Genomic DNA, 14,604 nt, shown 5'->3' with positions numbered 1-14,604 from the left:
GAACAAGACGCGTCCAGCCCTGAGAGTGCTGGGACGCCGGGCTACAGTGGAAGATTACCGGAGGGGGAGTCCAGGATGGTGCGATCTGAAGTGGAGCGGCGGGAATCCGGATCAACGGCTGCGGGGTTCACAGTGCTCGGGCAGCCAGGTGAGGCAACCTTGGGGACACTGTTTACATTATTGCAAGGTGTGGGGTTGGGGGCCAGCGGGGGTGGTCAGGCTGATTTATTTGGTGGTTTGGGGCGGTTGCTGTGCGGCTTGGCTGGTGTAGGACACGGCGGGGCAGGGCCTTTACAAGCGTGGGGTTTAGGGAGAGGGAGCGAGGTTGAAACCGTGGCTGGGGGATCTGAGCAGGTTTCAGGGGGGGTGGGCACAGGGTTGGTGGTGAGTGGGGGGAGGGGGGTGTCAGTGCAGACGCAGGTAGGTGGGGAGGAAGATAGGCCGAGGGTTGATGATGCGGCAAAGGGCGAGGTGTATGTGTGCTTTGAGGGCCCGTTGGGGGCGCATTTGAAGCAGGAAGTGAGGGAGCGAATTTGGAAGGGGGAGTATGTGGATATCATTTCCCTTCTCCCGTTGGAGCGCTTTAATTTGGATGTTGTGAGGAAGGATTTGGGTAAGAAGGAGGAGGAGGAGAAGAAGCGGTATAGGCTGATACCTCGTACGTTTAGCAATTGGCTTCAGGCGTTTGCTATTTTGGCGAGTGTGATCGGGGAGAAGGCGCAAGATAGTTGTTCGCCTCTGTTTTGCTACATGGATGCGATAGGGGAAGCTTATCGTGTTTATGGAGGTTACGGGTGGTTGCGTTATGACAAACAGTTTCGTCAGAGGAAGGCGGTCCGCTCCAGTATGCGGTGGGACCATAAAGACATAGGACTATGGATGAGGGTGATGGGGGCTGGTAGACAGGGGCAGCCTTTTCGTGCGGAGCAGGGGGGAGGGGATGGGTGGGAGGGGGGGGGCGGGGCAGTCGAGTTTTGCCGCTGCCTCGGCAAAGGGCTTGTGCTTTTTGTTCAATGAGGGGAGTTGCAAGTTCGGCCAAAAATGCAAGTTTAAGCACGAGTGTTCGGGGTGTGGGGGGAGCCACGGGGTCAGCAGGTGTTTCCAGGGTAATAGGCAAAGGGGGGGAGAGACGGTTGGAAAAGAGGCGGACTCCGGTCAGGGTGGACGCGATGGGGCCGTATTTAAGTAGGTACCCAGATAGGATGGGGGCAGAGCTGTTGCGTAAGGGATTTGAGGAGGGGTTTGTGATTCCGTCTGGTCATGGGGATCTTGGGGGTGGGGGATGTAAGAATTTGAGGTCAGCTTTGATGCACCCGGAAGTGGTGTCTCAGAAGCTAGCTAAGGAGGTGAGTTTAGGGAGAATGTACGGGCCGTTTGTGGAGTTACCTTTGGGGGACTTGGTGGTTTCGCAGTTGGGGGTGGTTCCAAAGAAGGAGCCGAATGCTTTCCGGCTGATTCACCATTTGTCTTTCCCAAAGGGGTCATCGGTAAATGATGGGATTGATCCGGAATTGTGTTCGGTTGTTTACACCTCTTTTGATACGGCGGTTAGTTGGGTTAGGAAGTTGGGGCCGGGTGCGATGTTAGCAAAGGCGGACATTGAGGCCGCTTTTCGTTTGTTACTGGTTCATCCGGATAGTTTACGCTTGTTGGGATGTTTTTGGGAGGGGGGTTATTATGTGGACAGGTGTTTGCCGATGGGGTTTTCGATCTCTTGCGCTTATTTTGAGAAGTTTAGCTCCTTCTTAGAATGGGTAGTGAAGGATGTGGCGGGGTGTCAGTCGCTCATTCATTACTTGGATGACTTCCTTTGTTTGGGGCCGGCTGGTTCCGGGGTGTGTGGGTTGCTGTTGGCCTCGTTGCAGTCGGTGTTTAGAGAGTTCGGGGTTCCGTTGTCGGCTGAGAAGACGGTTGGCCCCACTACAGAGTTATGTTTTTTGGGTATAGTGCTGGATACGGTTCGGATGGAATGCAGGTTACCTGAGGACAAATTGATTGATGTGCGGTCTGCGGTGCGGTCGGCGAGGGTGGGGCCGAAGATTTGTTTGAGGGAGTTGCAATCCTTATTAGGGAAGTTGAATTTGTCTTGTAGGATTATTCCGATGGGCAGAATATTCTGTAGGAGGTTGGCGGCGGCGACGGCAGGCGTGGTGTCGGGTCACCATTTTATTCGGCTGGGGAAGGAATTGAGGAGGGACTTGGAGGTTTGGGACGGTTTTTTGGGACAATTTAATGGCAGGACGTTGGTTATGGGGGATGTGGTGGAAAGTTTTAACTTATTTTCAGATGCTGCTGGGGGGGTGGGTTTTGGGGGGTATTGTGAAGGTCAGTGGTGTGCGGGTAAATGGCCGGTGAGTTGGTTTGAGAGGGGTTGGGTTAGGAACGTGGCGTTGCTTGAATTGTTCCCGATAGTGCTGGCGGTGGTGCTGTGGGGGGGCAAGTTTAAGGATAGGAAAGTGAGGTGGCATTGCGATAACTTGGGTGTGGTGCAGGCCGTTAATAGTCTGACTGCATCTTCGCCTCCAGTAGTTAGGTTATTGCAGCACTTGGTGCTGATGTGTTTGCCTTTGAACACGTGGGTTGTGGCAGTGCATGTGCCGGGGGTTCATAACGGGGTGGCTGACTCTCTTTCTCGTTTGCAGTGGGAGAGTTTTCGTCAGCTGGCTCCAGAGGCGGTGGAGGAGGGGTTGGAGTGCCCGGCATGGCTCTGGGACTTATTGGAGGTACTATAGCGGATTTGTTTAGGAGGTCTTTGAGTGAAGGTACTTGGTCTGACTATGGTAAGGCGTGGCATTCTTGGGAACAGTGGTGTGTGAGTATGGGGGTTGGTGTTGATGGGGGGGAGATCCCATTGGTGTTGTTTTTGGGACATATGGTGGAGGAGGGTTGGCAGTGGCGAGGGTTAACCGGTGTTTTGCTGGTTTAGTTTTTGGTTTTAGGTTGAGGGGCCTTCCGGATGTTACCAAATCGTTTTTGGTTAAGCAGGTACTGAAGGGTTTTCATCGTGGGGGCCGGGCGGAGGCCGGTGTCCTTTGAGTTGCTGTTGAGAGTGGGGGTTTGTGTGGAGTCGGTCTGTAGCTCGGAGAGTGAGGTCAGGTTATTCAGGCTTGCATTCGCGTTGGCTTTTTTCGGGGCTTTTCGGCTGGGGGAGCTGGTGAGTAAGAGTACGGTGTGTGGGGGCGGTTTGCGAGTGATGATGTGGATTTATTCGAGGATAGGGTGGTTGTACGGATTAGGGTATCTAAGATGGACAGGGATGGAAGGGGTCGGAACATGTGTCTGTATGCAGTGGCGGGGTGCTTGGTTTGTCCAGTAAATTGTTTGAGGGTATATAGGGAGGGGGGGGGGTTGGGTGAGGGGGGTCCGTTGTTGAGGCATCAGGATGGTTCTTTTTTGTCAAGGTTCCAGTTTGTGGCGGTATTCAAGAAGTGTATGGCGGTGCTGGGAATGGACTCTAGTGGCTTTACGGGTCATTCCTTTCGTATTGGGGCTGCGATGGAGGCTGCCAGATTGGGGGACGAGGTGATTAAGAAGATTGGGTTGTGGGAGTCAGCCCGTTTTAAGTCGTATGTGCGTCTGGGGGGCTTGTGAGTTGGGGTTGCAGGGCGCAGTGGTTTTTCTTGTTCGTATTTTCATTCTCGTTTTTTCTTGTTGCAGGTGGTGAGGCGGCGTTAGTCTGGATCCTGGGGCATTCGTTTGTTTTTTGGGGTGCTTTGCGGGCGGATGTGAGGCCTAACAGGCGGCAGTTGGGGATAGATAGGGATGAGGCGGTGGTGAGATGGATTGGACGCAGGGGGATGTTGTGGGGGAGTGTGATAAGTGAGGTTCATAGACATGCGAGGTTGGATAGGGCCCCGGATATTCTGGTGCTGCATGTGGGTGGTAATGACTTGGGGGTGAGGTCTTGTCGGGATTTGATCAAGGATATCAAGTTTGACTTGTTGCGATTGTGGTCCTTGTTTCCTGGGATGATCACGGTTTGGTCGGATATGGTCTATAGGCAGTCATGGCGAGAGGCCAGGTCGTTTGAGAGGGTGGATAAGACGAGGGTGAAGGTGAACAGGGCGGTGGGTAAGTTTGTGGCCAGGTATGGGGCGGTGGTGGTTCGGCATGTGGAGTTGGAGGTGGGTACAGGAGGATTTTGGAGGGCTGCTGGTGTTCATTTGAACGCGGTGGGGATTGACTTGTGGTCTTTGGGCCTGCAGGGAGGCATCGAGAGGGCGCTTTGCATGTGGAGGAACGCGCGGGCTTGAGGGAGGAGTCAAGCCGCGCGTTGTTGGCGGGGGAAGGTCATAGAAGCTGGTGGTCTTGAATAGGGATCGACCGATATTGATTTTTTAGGGCCAATACCGATACCGATAATTAGTGAACTTTCAGGCCGATAGCCGATAATTTATACCGATATTCTGGGTATTTTTATTTTCCTACACAAATCTGCTGAAAATTAATGTTTATTGTTAACGTGTACTTTTTTTTGTAAATCTTTTTCATTTATGCTTAATATTTTTGTGGGTTTTTTTGTTGTTTTTTTTTTTTACTAACTTTTAGCCCCCTTAGGGACTAGAACCCTTGTCCTATTCACCCTGATAGAGATCTATCAGGGTGAATAGGAGCTCACACTGTCCCTGCTGCTCTTTGCTCTGTGCACACAGCAGCAGGGAGCTGAACATGGCAGCCAGGGCTTCAGTAGCGTCCTGGCTGCCATGGTAACCGATCGGAGCCCCAGGCTTACACAGCTGGGGCTCCGATCGGAGGAGCAGGGGACCCTGTGGCCACTGCCACCAATGATTAATACTGGGTGGGGGGGCACACTGCGCCACCAATGTTTTTACTATTGGGATTGGGATGGGTGTGGGGGGCGCACTGCGCCACCAATGATTAATACTGGGGGGCTTGGGGGGGGGGCGCACTGCGCCACCAATGAAGATAAGTCTCTCAATCATTCACATACAGGAGGCGGGAGCTGGCTGCAGAATCACATAGCCGGCTCCCGACCTCTATGAGCGGTAGCTGCGATCCGCGGCACCTAAGGGGTTAACTACCGCAGATCACAGCTACAGTTCATAGAGGTCGGGAGCCGGCTATGTGATTCGGCAGCTCCCGCCTCCTGTATATGAATTAATGAAAGACTTATCTTCATTGGTGGAGCAGCGGCCACAGCCCCTCACCTCCTCTTATCTTCTCTCCTCTCATTGGCGGCAGCGGCAGCAGCAGCACAGGGGGGGAGACACTGCTTCCTTCTCCCCTGTGCTGCGGAGGGAACACAGAGAGCGCTGAGAGCAGCGCGTTCTGTGTTCCCAATACGTTATCGGTATATCGGCAAAATAGATGCCGATAACGGTCAAAATCCTGAATATGGGCCGATAATATCGGTAAAACCGATAATCGGTCGATCCCTAGTCTTGAATGGTGTGAAAAATGGGAGGGCCCCCAGGAGGGGGGGCTGGACTCTCATAGTTGGGGCATTTTTGGTTCGTTCAAAGAGGCGTCCATCAGTTGGTGTCTCCGAGCTGGAGTTTTGCGGCTGGAGGCAAGATGGAAGTGCCGGGTTGGCGTGTTTATACATATATGTGAGGAATTTGGGGCTTCTATGACCTCCCTCGTCAGGGGGTATGGAAAAGTTATGGTTATATATTTATATATGTTATGTATTTATTTATTTATTAATAAACGGCTGCTGTGTCCGATTTAATCCAACTCAGACTGTGTGTGGTCATTTAAGGGGGTGTGAGAGGTTGGGGGGTAAAAAGGGTGGAGTTTTATGTGGAGTAAGTAGGCCCCGGGGGAATGCACAATAACCCATTCATGCTGCTCCAATCCTCCCAGGGCATAGACTCCTTTCTGACCCAGCTTCTCATCTGACTCCCTCTCCTCCAACTCTTGCATCAGTACGATGTCACTGATGGTCGCTGCAGCTGTCGCTCCTCTTACTGGCCTCCAGACAGACTAGCCATGTTACGGCTGACATAAATAGGCCAACGGCTTCGACATGTGGGGGGAAGGCTCCCCATGTGAATGTACACTAGGGCAAGACAATATCTTCAGACTAGTCAGACAGAGGAATCTTGAACTTGGGAGGTAAGAGACACACGTATACCCGTACTGGGAACCATAAACATATCACTATACCTTCACTACTGTTGAGCGAATCGAAGTATCCGATGTGGATACAGGGAGAATTTCATTCACCGCGAAGCCAAATTTCCTGGTGCTTCGTGTTAATGAATCAATTTTCCCTGACATGGCAGTAAAAATAAAAATAAAAATCACCTCATCCATTTGAGAGTGAAAAGGCCGCTGTGGCCATCTTGCTTAAAGATCCTACGCAAAATCTCGTGCGCAGTGACGTATGACGCCAGCCAGCGTGATAACGTCATCACACGCCGTGCAAGATAACACAGTGCATCTTCAAGCAAGATGGCCACGGCCGCCTCTTCTTGCTTAAATGGATGAGGTTAGTGCAAGTTAATGTTTTTTTTTAACTGATCAACCCGTGAAACGCCTTATTATTCATTTCGGATGCCGCGATCAGCGATGAACACGACATCTGAGGGGTTCAATGACAGGGGGCAGTTAAAACGCCGTTCCCCGCCATTGTGCCCGCTACTTACAAAGAATTTTTTTGTAAAATTTGGTGAAGCAGCCGAATCAAATTAAGAGCTTTGCTCATCTCTAGAATTCCCACATCCACGTAATTCCTACATCCCCGTTAACACTGCGCTCACACCATGGTGTCTATGTCTCTGCTGCTGGAGGCAGGTCCTCCTTGACGGACCATATCATTTGGACATAGTAAATCTTTTATAGAAGTGTTTTAGAACATGCTTGACTTGGGTGTCTGCTCTCAAATCTTCCCTGCATTAGGTTTGATAAATCCGCCCAATATTACCCCAAACGTCTACCATGTTACTCACCCTCCATTCTGAGAAGACACTTTGTGGATGGAGGTTACCCTGGTCATCGTTGGCTCCCAGAAGATCATTATTGCACATGGCACAATGTTTATCTGATCGCCAGTCATAATATGCAAGAGCAAATGTTGGATCTTTGAGGCATCTTTGCATTCGCTTTTCCAGATGAATTAAGTACAGTCGATGCCAGGTCAGGAATGCGGTGCTGCGGTGTCCACTGTCTATCTTAGCGGTTTCTGTTCCATTGATAAGGAATGACTTTGTAGTGTAGTAATGAGCATAACACCACACGTCATAATAAGAGGCATTGAGGAACTCGTAGGTCCAGCTGCGTAAACGATCTCCTGCTTTAAGGATGTAATAGTCTGGATCCATTTCATGTTTGCAGAAATCCAGTTGAGCCAAGAATAATTGTTGTTCAGTTTCACTCCTCTGTCCTAAGTCGCTCCTGATGAGGATTCTTTGGTTTTCACAATTATCTCCCCAACGGTTATCCGCACATTCACCACAGTTGATGCCATAAAAGTTGTCTTTGCATTGACATATTGAACTGAAATAATGTGCAGGGAATTCTTTTCTGTCATCATTGAGAATATCTGGTGGTGGCACTGACCGGCTAAGACTTGTAGACACACAACTGCCCCTATTCTCTCCCGATCCACAAGGAGTTCCTTTGTACATAGGACAGCAAGGGACCGGAAAGTCATTGTTTCCAGGAGTTATACAAGCTTTGGGGAAAATCTCAGCATCTGTAGCTACCAGGGAAAGCAGGAAGACACTAAGGAACAGCATCTCTGGATCCTCAGGATGATACGTCTGCTGGGAAGACAAAGACATGGAAGCGATGAGAAAAGTAATTGAACATGTGGAACCCTGATCTAAAGAAGACTAGTCCATCCAAACCAACTCATTAGCTGTGCATCATGCAGTGCACCCTCATATTGTCCTGACTCAGGCTGTGCTACTCTGGAAGGGATGTAGGAGTACAGCATCAAAAACCATTACAAAAAGACACATGAAGAAAATACAGTGGCTTGCAAAAGTTTGGGCGCCCCTGGTCAAAATTACTGTTACTGTAAATAGTCAAAAGCAAGTTGATAATGAAAAAATCTCCAAAAGGCATAAAGCGACAGATGACACATTCCAATTGCATTTTAGGTAAAAAAAAATAAAATTAATTTCATCTTTTACATTTTCAAAATAACAAAAAAAGAACGGAGCTTGAAGCAGAACTTTGAGACCCCTGCCTGGTTAGTACCTAGTAGCGCCCCCTTTGACAAGAATCACAGTTTGTAAACGCTTTTTGTAGCAACTACTACTGAAAACAAACTTTTTTTCCTTCAGTTTGTCAATATCAATACATAATCGGCAGCCATTTTATGCAACAATAGTGCACCAGCACAGGCTATCTGCATGTCTGCAAGTCCAGAAATACTGCTTTGAGACACTGGGGTTAAAAAAAACCTTTGTTTCATATATTGCACATCTAGGATTACACGTGCATAAGTGACTGTCACATTTAGGCCAGAAATACGGCTTTCTCATACTGGGGTGAAAAAAAAACATCTGTTTCATATAGTGCACATCTAGGATTATAGGTGCATGAGGGACTGTTCATTTTAGGCCAGAAATACGGCTTTCGCATACCAGGGTGGAAAAAACACTGGCCCAGATTCAGGTAGATTTGCCCATTACTTACACCTGAGCCGCTCAGCTGTATTTCTCTGCGCTGGAGCAATTTTGCCAAATTGCCACCTGATTCAGGAATCGTTTGTTCATTTAATTTGCTCCTGTTTAAGGCAAAGCTGAGGGCGCAAGGCCGTGCAAGTCAAAGTGGGTGTGCCCCTATGTAAATGAGGAATTTTCGGCTCAGCAGAGGTTTGCTAGCATAATTTCAGGGCAAATCCTGCTCAGCTGCTTGCACTGAGCAAATAAATAGGAGCAGACTTGCGCAGGTTCTTTGCTGAATTTCATCCTGCTTTTTCCTACCCCCCCTCCTCCCCCCACCCCTCCATCCCCACCCCATGCCTCCTCCGCACCACGGAGATTGAGGAGCCAGAGCCGGGGCACCCTTGGCCCAAAGAAAAAAACAAAAAAATAATTTTATGTCTACATTTTTTTGCTCAACACAATAAGATTTTTTTATTATTTTTCTATATGCTCAGGGTATGAGATTATTTTTTTTATATGCTCAGGATATGAGTTTTTATATTTATTTGGAATAGAATATCAAGAACCATAGCTGCCCCTGGCATGTTGGTGCACAGATGTGAGGTCCCGAAAATGTGGGTGCTCTGCTTGTTCAGATCGTCTGTCTAGGTGCTGCTGAAGTTGCGCGCTCCTTCAGATGACATTTGGCCATCTTTTGCTAACTTGCCCCTGCTTTTAACAGGAGCAAGTTTGCCCAGGGAAAAAAGCTTGCACGCTTCCAGCGCAAGATGCGCATCACACGCGCATGTTTCTGAATCATCGGCAGTACCTAATTTGCATATTCGCTGAGGGAATTCCATGAAGGCGCAACTTACACCCCGCGCAAAATTGCACGAAAATTGCGCAGGAACAGCTAGGCTGCGTGCGCGGGAAAATGGCCGCATTTCAGGCTTAACTGGTTTACAGAATCAGCCGCAAATTTGCATAGGAGCAAATCAGTACTTGCGCGGCGCAAATCACACTTGTTCCCGCGCAAGTGCTTCTTGAATCTGGGCCACTGTGTTTTATATACTGCACATCTGGGATTACACGTGCATAAGTGATTGTGAAATTTAGGCCACCAATACCGCTGTCATATAGAGTTAAAAAAATAATAATTTTGTTTAACCACCTCAGCCCCCAGTGCTTAAACCCCCTTAATGACCAGGCCACTTTTTACACTTCTGACCTACACTACTTTCACCGTTTATTGCTCGGTCATGCAACTTACCACCCAAATTAATTTTACCTCCTTTTCTTCTCACTAATAGAGCTTTCATTTGGTGGTATTTCATTGCTGCTGACATTTTTACTTTTTTTGTTATTAATCGAAATTTAACGATTTTTTTGCAAAAAAATGACATTTTTCACTTTCAGTTGTAAAATTTTGCAAAAAAAACGAGATCCATATATAAATTTTGCTCTAAATTTATTGTTCTACATGTCTTTGATAAAAAAAAAATGTTTGGGTAAAAAAAAAAAAATGGTTTGGGTAAAAGTTATAGCGTTTACAAACTATGGTACAAAAATGTGAATTTGCGCTTTTTGAAGCAGCTCTGACTTTCTGAGCACCTGTCATGTTTCCTGAGGTTCTACAATGCCCAGACAGTACAAACACCCCACAAATGACCCCATTTCGGAAAGTACACACCCTAAGGTATTCGCTGATGGGCATAGTGAGTTCATAGAACTTTTTATTTTTTGTCACAAGTTAGCGGAAAATGATGATTTTATTTTTTTTTTCTTACAAAGTCTCATCTTCCACTAACTTGTGACAAAAAATAAAAACTTCTATGAACTCACTATGCCCATCAATAAATACCTTGGGGTGTCTTCTTTCCAAAATGGGGTCACTTGTGGGGTAGTTATACTGCCCTGGCATTCTAGGGGCCCAAATGTGTGGTAAGGAGTTTGAAATCAAATTCTGTAAAAAATGACCAGTGAAATCAAAAGGTGCTCTTTGGAATATGGGCCCCTTTGCCCACCTAGGCTGCAGAAAAGTGTCACACATCTGGTATCTCTGTATTCAGGAGAAGTTGAGGAATGTGTTTTGGGGTGTCTTTTTACATATACCCATGCTGGGTGAGAGAAATATCTTGGTCAAATGACAACTTTGTATAAAAAAATGGGAAAAGTTGTCTTTTGCCAAGATATTTCTCTCACCCAGCATGGGTATATGTAAAATGACACCCCAAAACACATTGCCCAACTTCTCCTGAGTACGGAGATACCACGTGTGACACTTTTTTACAGCCTAGGTGGGCAAAGGGGCCCATATTCCAAAGAGCACCTTTCGGATTTCACAGGTCATTTTTTACAGAATTTGATTTCAAACTCCTTACCACACATTTGGGCCCCTAGAATGCCAGGGCAGTATAACTACCCCACAAGTGACCCCATTTTGGAAAGAAGACACCCCAAGGTATTCCGTGAGGGGCATGGCAAGTTCCTAGAATTTTTTATTTTTTGTCACAAGTTAGTGGAAAATGATGATTTTTTTTTTATTTTTTTTTCATACAAAGTCTCATATTCCACTAACTTGTGACAAAAAATAAAAACTTCCATGAACTCACTATGCCCATCAGCGAATACCTTGGGGTCTCTTCTTTCCAAAATGGGGTCACTTGTGGGGTAGTTATACTGCCCTGGCATTCTAGGGGCCCAAATGTGTGGTAAGGAGTTTGAAATCAAATTCTGTAAAAAATGACCTGTGAAATCCGAAAGGTGCTCTTTGGAATATGGGCCCCTTTGCCCACCTAGGCTGCAAAAAAGTGTCACACATCTGGTATCTCTGTATTCAGGAGAAGTTGAGGAATGTGTTTTGGGGTGTCATTTTACATATACCCATGATGGGTGAGAGAAATATCTTGGTCAAATGCCAACATTCTTTGCCTCCTGTCTCCTCCTCCTCCTACTCAGCTTCCTCCTCCTCTTCTTCCACCTGCTCATCCGGTCAGCCACACACCTTCACCACCAACTTCAGCACAGCCTGGGGTAAACGTCAGCAGGCCGTTCTGAAACTCATATGTTTGGGGGACAGGCCCCACACCGCACAGGAGTTGTGGTGGGGTATAGAACAACAGACCGACGAGTGGTTGCTGCCGGTGAGCCTCAAGCCCGGCCTGGTGGTGTGCGATAATGGGCGAAATCTCGGTGCAGCTCTGGGACTAGCTGGTTTGACGCACATTCCTTGCCTGGCGCATGTGCTGAATTTGGTGGTGCAGAAGTTCATTCACAACTACCCCGACATGTCAGAGCTGTCTGCGCTACAGCGTAACTTCGGCCTTCCCGCTCACCGCCTCATATGTGACGTGTCCACCAGGTGGAACTCCACCTTGCATATGCTGGACAGACTGTGCGAGCAGCAGCAGGCCATAGTGGAGTTTCAGCTGCAGCACGCACGGGTCAGTCGCTCTGCGGATCAGACACACTTCACCACCAATGACTGGGCCTCCATGTGAGACCTGTGTGCCCTGTTGCGTTGTTTCGAGTACTCCACCAACATGGCCAGTGGCGATGACGCCGTTATCAGCGTTACAATACCACTTCTATGTCTCCTTGAGAAAACACTTAGGGCGATGATGGAAGAGGAGGTGGCCCAGGAGGAAGAGGGGTCATTTTTAGCACTTTCAGGCCAGTCTCTTCGAAGTGACTCAGAGGGAGGTTTTTTGCAACACCAGAGGCCAGGTACAAATGTGGCCAGACAGGGCCCACTACAGGAGGACGAGGATGAGGAGGAGGTGGAGGAGGATGAGGATGAAGCATGTTCACAGCGGGGTGGCACCCAACGCAGCTCGGGCCCATCACTGGTGCGTGGCTGGGGGGAAACGCAGGACGATGACGATACGCCTCCCACAGAGGACAGCTTGTCCTTACCTCTGGGCAGCCTGGCACACATGAGCGACTACATGCTGCAGTGCCTGCGCAACGACAGCAGAGTTGCCCACATTTTAACGTGTGCGGACTACTAGGTTGCCACCCTGCTGGATCCCCGGTACACGGACAACGTACCGTCCTTAATTCCCTCACTGGAGCGTGATAGGAAGATGCGCGAGTACAAGCGCACTTTGTTAGTCACGCTCCCGAGAGCATTCCCGACTGACGCCTGGGGACAAGTGGAAGCCCAAGGCGAAGGCAGAGGACGAGGAAGAGGTCACCAACGCAGCTGTGTCAGCGCCAGCACCTGAGAAGGCAGGGTTAGCATGGCAGAGATGTGGAAAAACTTTGTCACCTCGCCGGCGCCGCAACAACCGGCCCCAACTGCTGATATGGAGCGTGTTAGCAGGAGGCAGCATTTGAACAACATGGTGGAGCAGTACGTGTGCACACGACTACACGTACTGACTGATGGTTCTGCCCCATTCAACTTCTGGGTCTCCAAATTGTCCACGTGGCCAGAGCTAGTCTTTTATGCCTTGGAGGTGCTGGCCTGCCCTGCGGCCAGCGTTTTGTCTGAAGGTGTATTCAGCACCGCAGGGGGCGTCATTACAGACAAACGCAGCCGCCTGTCTACAGCCAATGTGGACAAGCTGACGTTCATAAAAATGAACCAGGCATGGATCCCACAGGACCTGTCCATCCCTTGTGCAGATTAGACAGTTCTAACAGCCTCAAGTGCACTTATTCCTTTTTTTTTTTTTATATGTCCCAATATTTTGGGGGATACTCCTATGTAAAAATAAAAAATAACACACATCAGTGTTGGCTACCTATTCCTCCTTAGCCGCCGCTGCCACCTAGACCGCCACGTGAGCCTACACCGCCACATCCACCCATTCACCGCCTCCTCAACCTCTTCCTCCTACATCATTCCTAATTTTTATTTTTTATGGTGTTTTATGTTATTTTAAGTCATTTCCCTATCCATTTATTTGCAGAACACTTGCCATGCTCTTAAGCACATTTTGATGCCTTTTGCAGCCCTCTAGCTCTTTCCAGGACTATTTTAGAGCCATTTTAGTGCCCAAAAGTTCGGGTCCCCATTGACTTCAATGGGGTTTGAGTTCGGGTTCAAGTTCGGGTCAAGTTCGGGTCGCGAACCCGAACTTATTTTTCAAGTTCGGCCGAACCCCATCCAGGTGTCCGCTCAACTCTAGTAGCAACCGAAGGATTCTTGTTTGAGGGATTTTCCTCCATTCTTCTTTGCAGACGTCTTCCAATTCTGTTAAGTTTCCTGTGATGTCTTGCATGCTCATGAGTGCCCTGTAACAATGGTTCACAAGGTCTACAAAATACTGGCATAGCTCATGGGTGCCCTGTAACAATGGTTCACAAGGTCTACTAAATACTGGCATAGCTCATGGGTGCCCTGTAACAATGGTTCACAAGGTCTACTAAATACTGGCATAGCTCATGGGTGCCCTGTAACAATGTGCTGTGCCAGGATTAGTGAGTAGGGTTGAGGGAACCCGAACTGTAAAGTTCGGGTTCGTACCGAACTTTAGGATTTTTGGACCCCGAACCCGAACCTGAACATTTCAGTAAAAGTTCGGGTTCGGTGTTCGGCGCTTTCTTGGCGCTTTTTGAAAGGCTGCAGAGCAGCCAATCAACAAGCGGTTAACTGTCTGACCTTAGAAGCCATCACAGCCATGCCTACTAATGGCATGGCTGTGATTGGCCAGAGCAGCATGTGACCCGGGCTCTATATAAGCTGCAGTCACGTAGCGCTGCACGTCAATCTGCTGTTACAAGTGTAGGGAGAGGATGCTGCTGCTGTGAGGGAGAGAATAGGAAATAATCTGGTATCAGAACTCCAATTGAACTCAGTGATCTACATACATTTAGTTGTGTGGGTGCAGGGCACAATATTTTTACCCTGCCCTGAGCCCAGTGACCCAGAAAAATAACTTCTATCCGTCTGTTAGTTAGGTGGGCGGCGGCGGCCATTATATGCAAGCTCAGTGCGCCAGCACCGCATCTGTGCGCCAGCACCGCATCTGAGCACCAGCACCGCATCTGTGCACCAGCACCGCATCTGTGCACCAGCACCGCATCTGTGCACCAG

General features: G+C 48.7%; 1 protein-coding gene across 1 annotated transcript in view; it reads right to left on the bottom strand.

Moving 5' to 3' along the window:
* LOC120996663 (tyrosinase-like) overlaps positions 1-14,604 on the bottom strand; it is a 120,676-nt gene that overhangs the window by 80,315 nt on the left and 25,757 nt on the right. Inside the window, exon 2 of the mRNA XM_040426771.1 lies at positions 6,915-7,730. Coding sequence (XP_040282705.1) covers positions 6,915-7,703 — 789 coding nt within the window. The 5' untranslated portion in view covers positions 7,704-7,730. The remainder of the gene's footprint in view (positions 1-6,914; positions 7,731-14,604) is intronic.

This window comes from Bufo bufo, chromosome 3 (assembly GCF_905171765.1).
Source record: "Bufo bufo chromosome 3, aBufBuf1.1, whole genome shotgun sequence".
NCBI lineage: Eukaryota > Metazoa > Chordata > Amphibia > Anura > Bufonidae > Bufo > Bufo bufo.
This window is presented reverse-complemented; position numbering and strand designations above follow the sequence as displayed.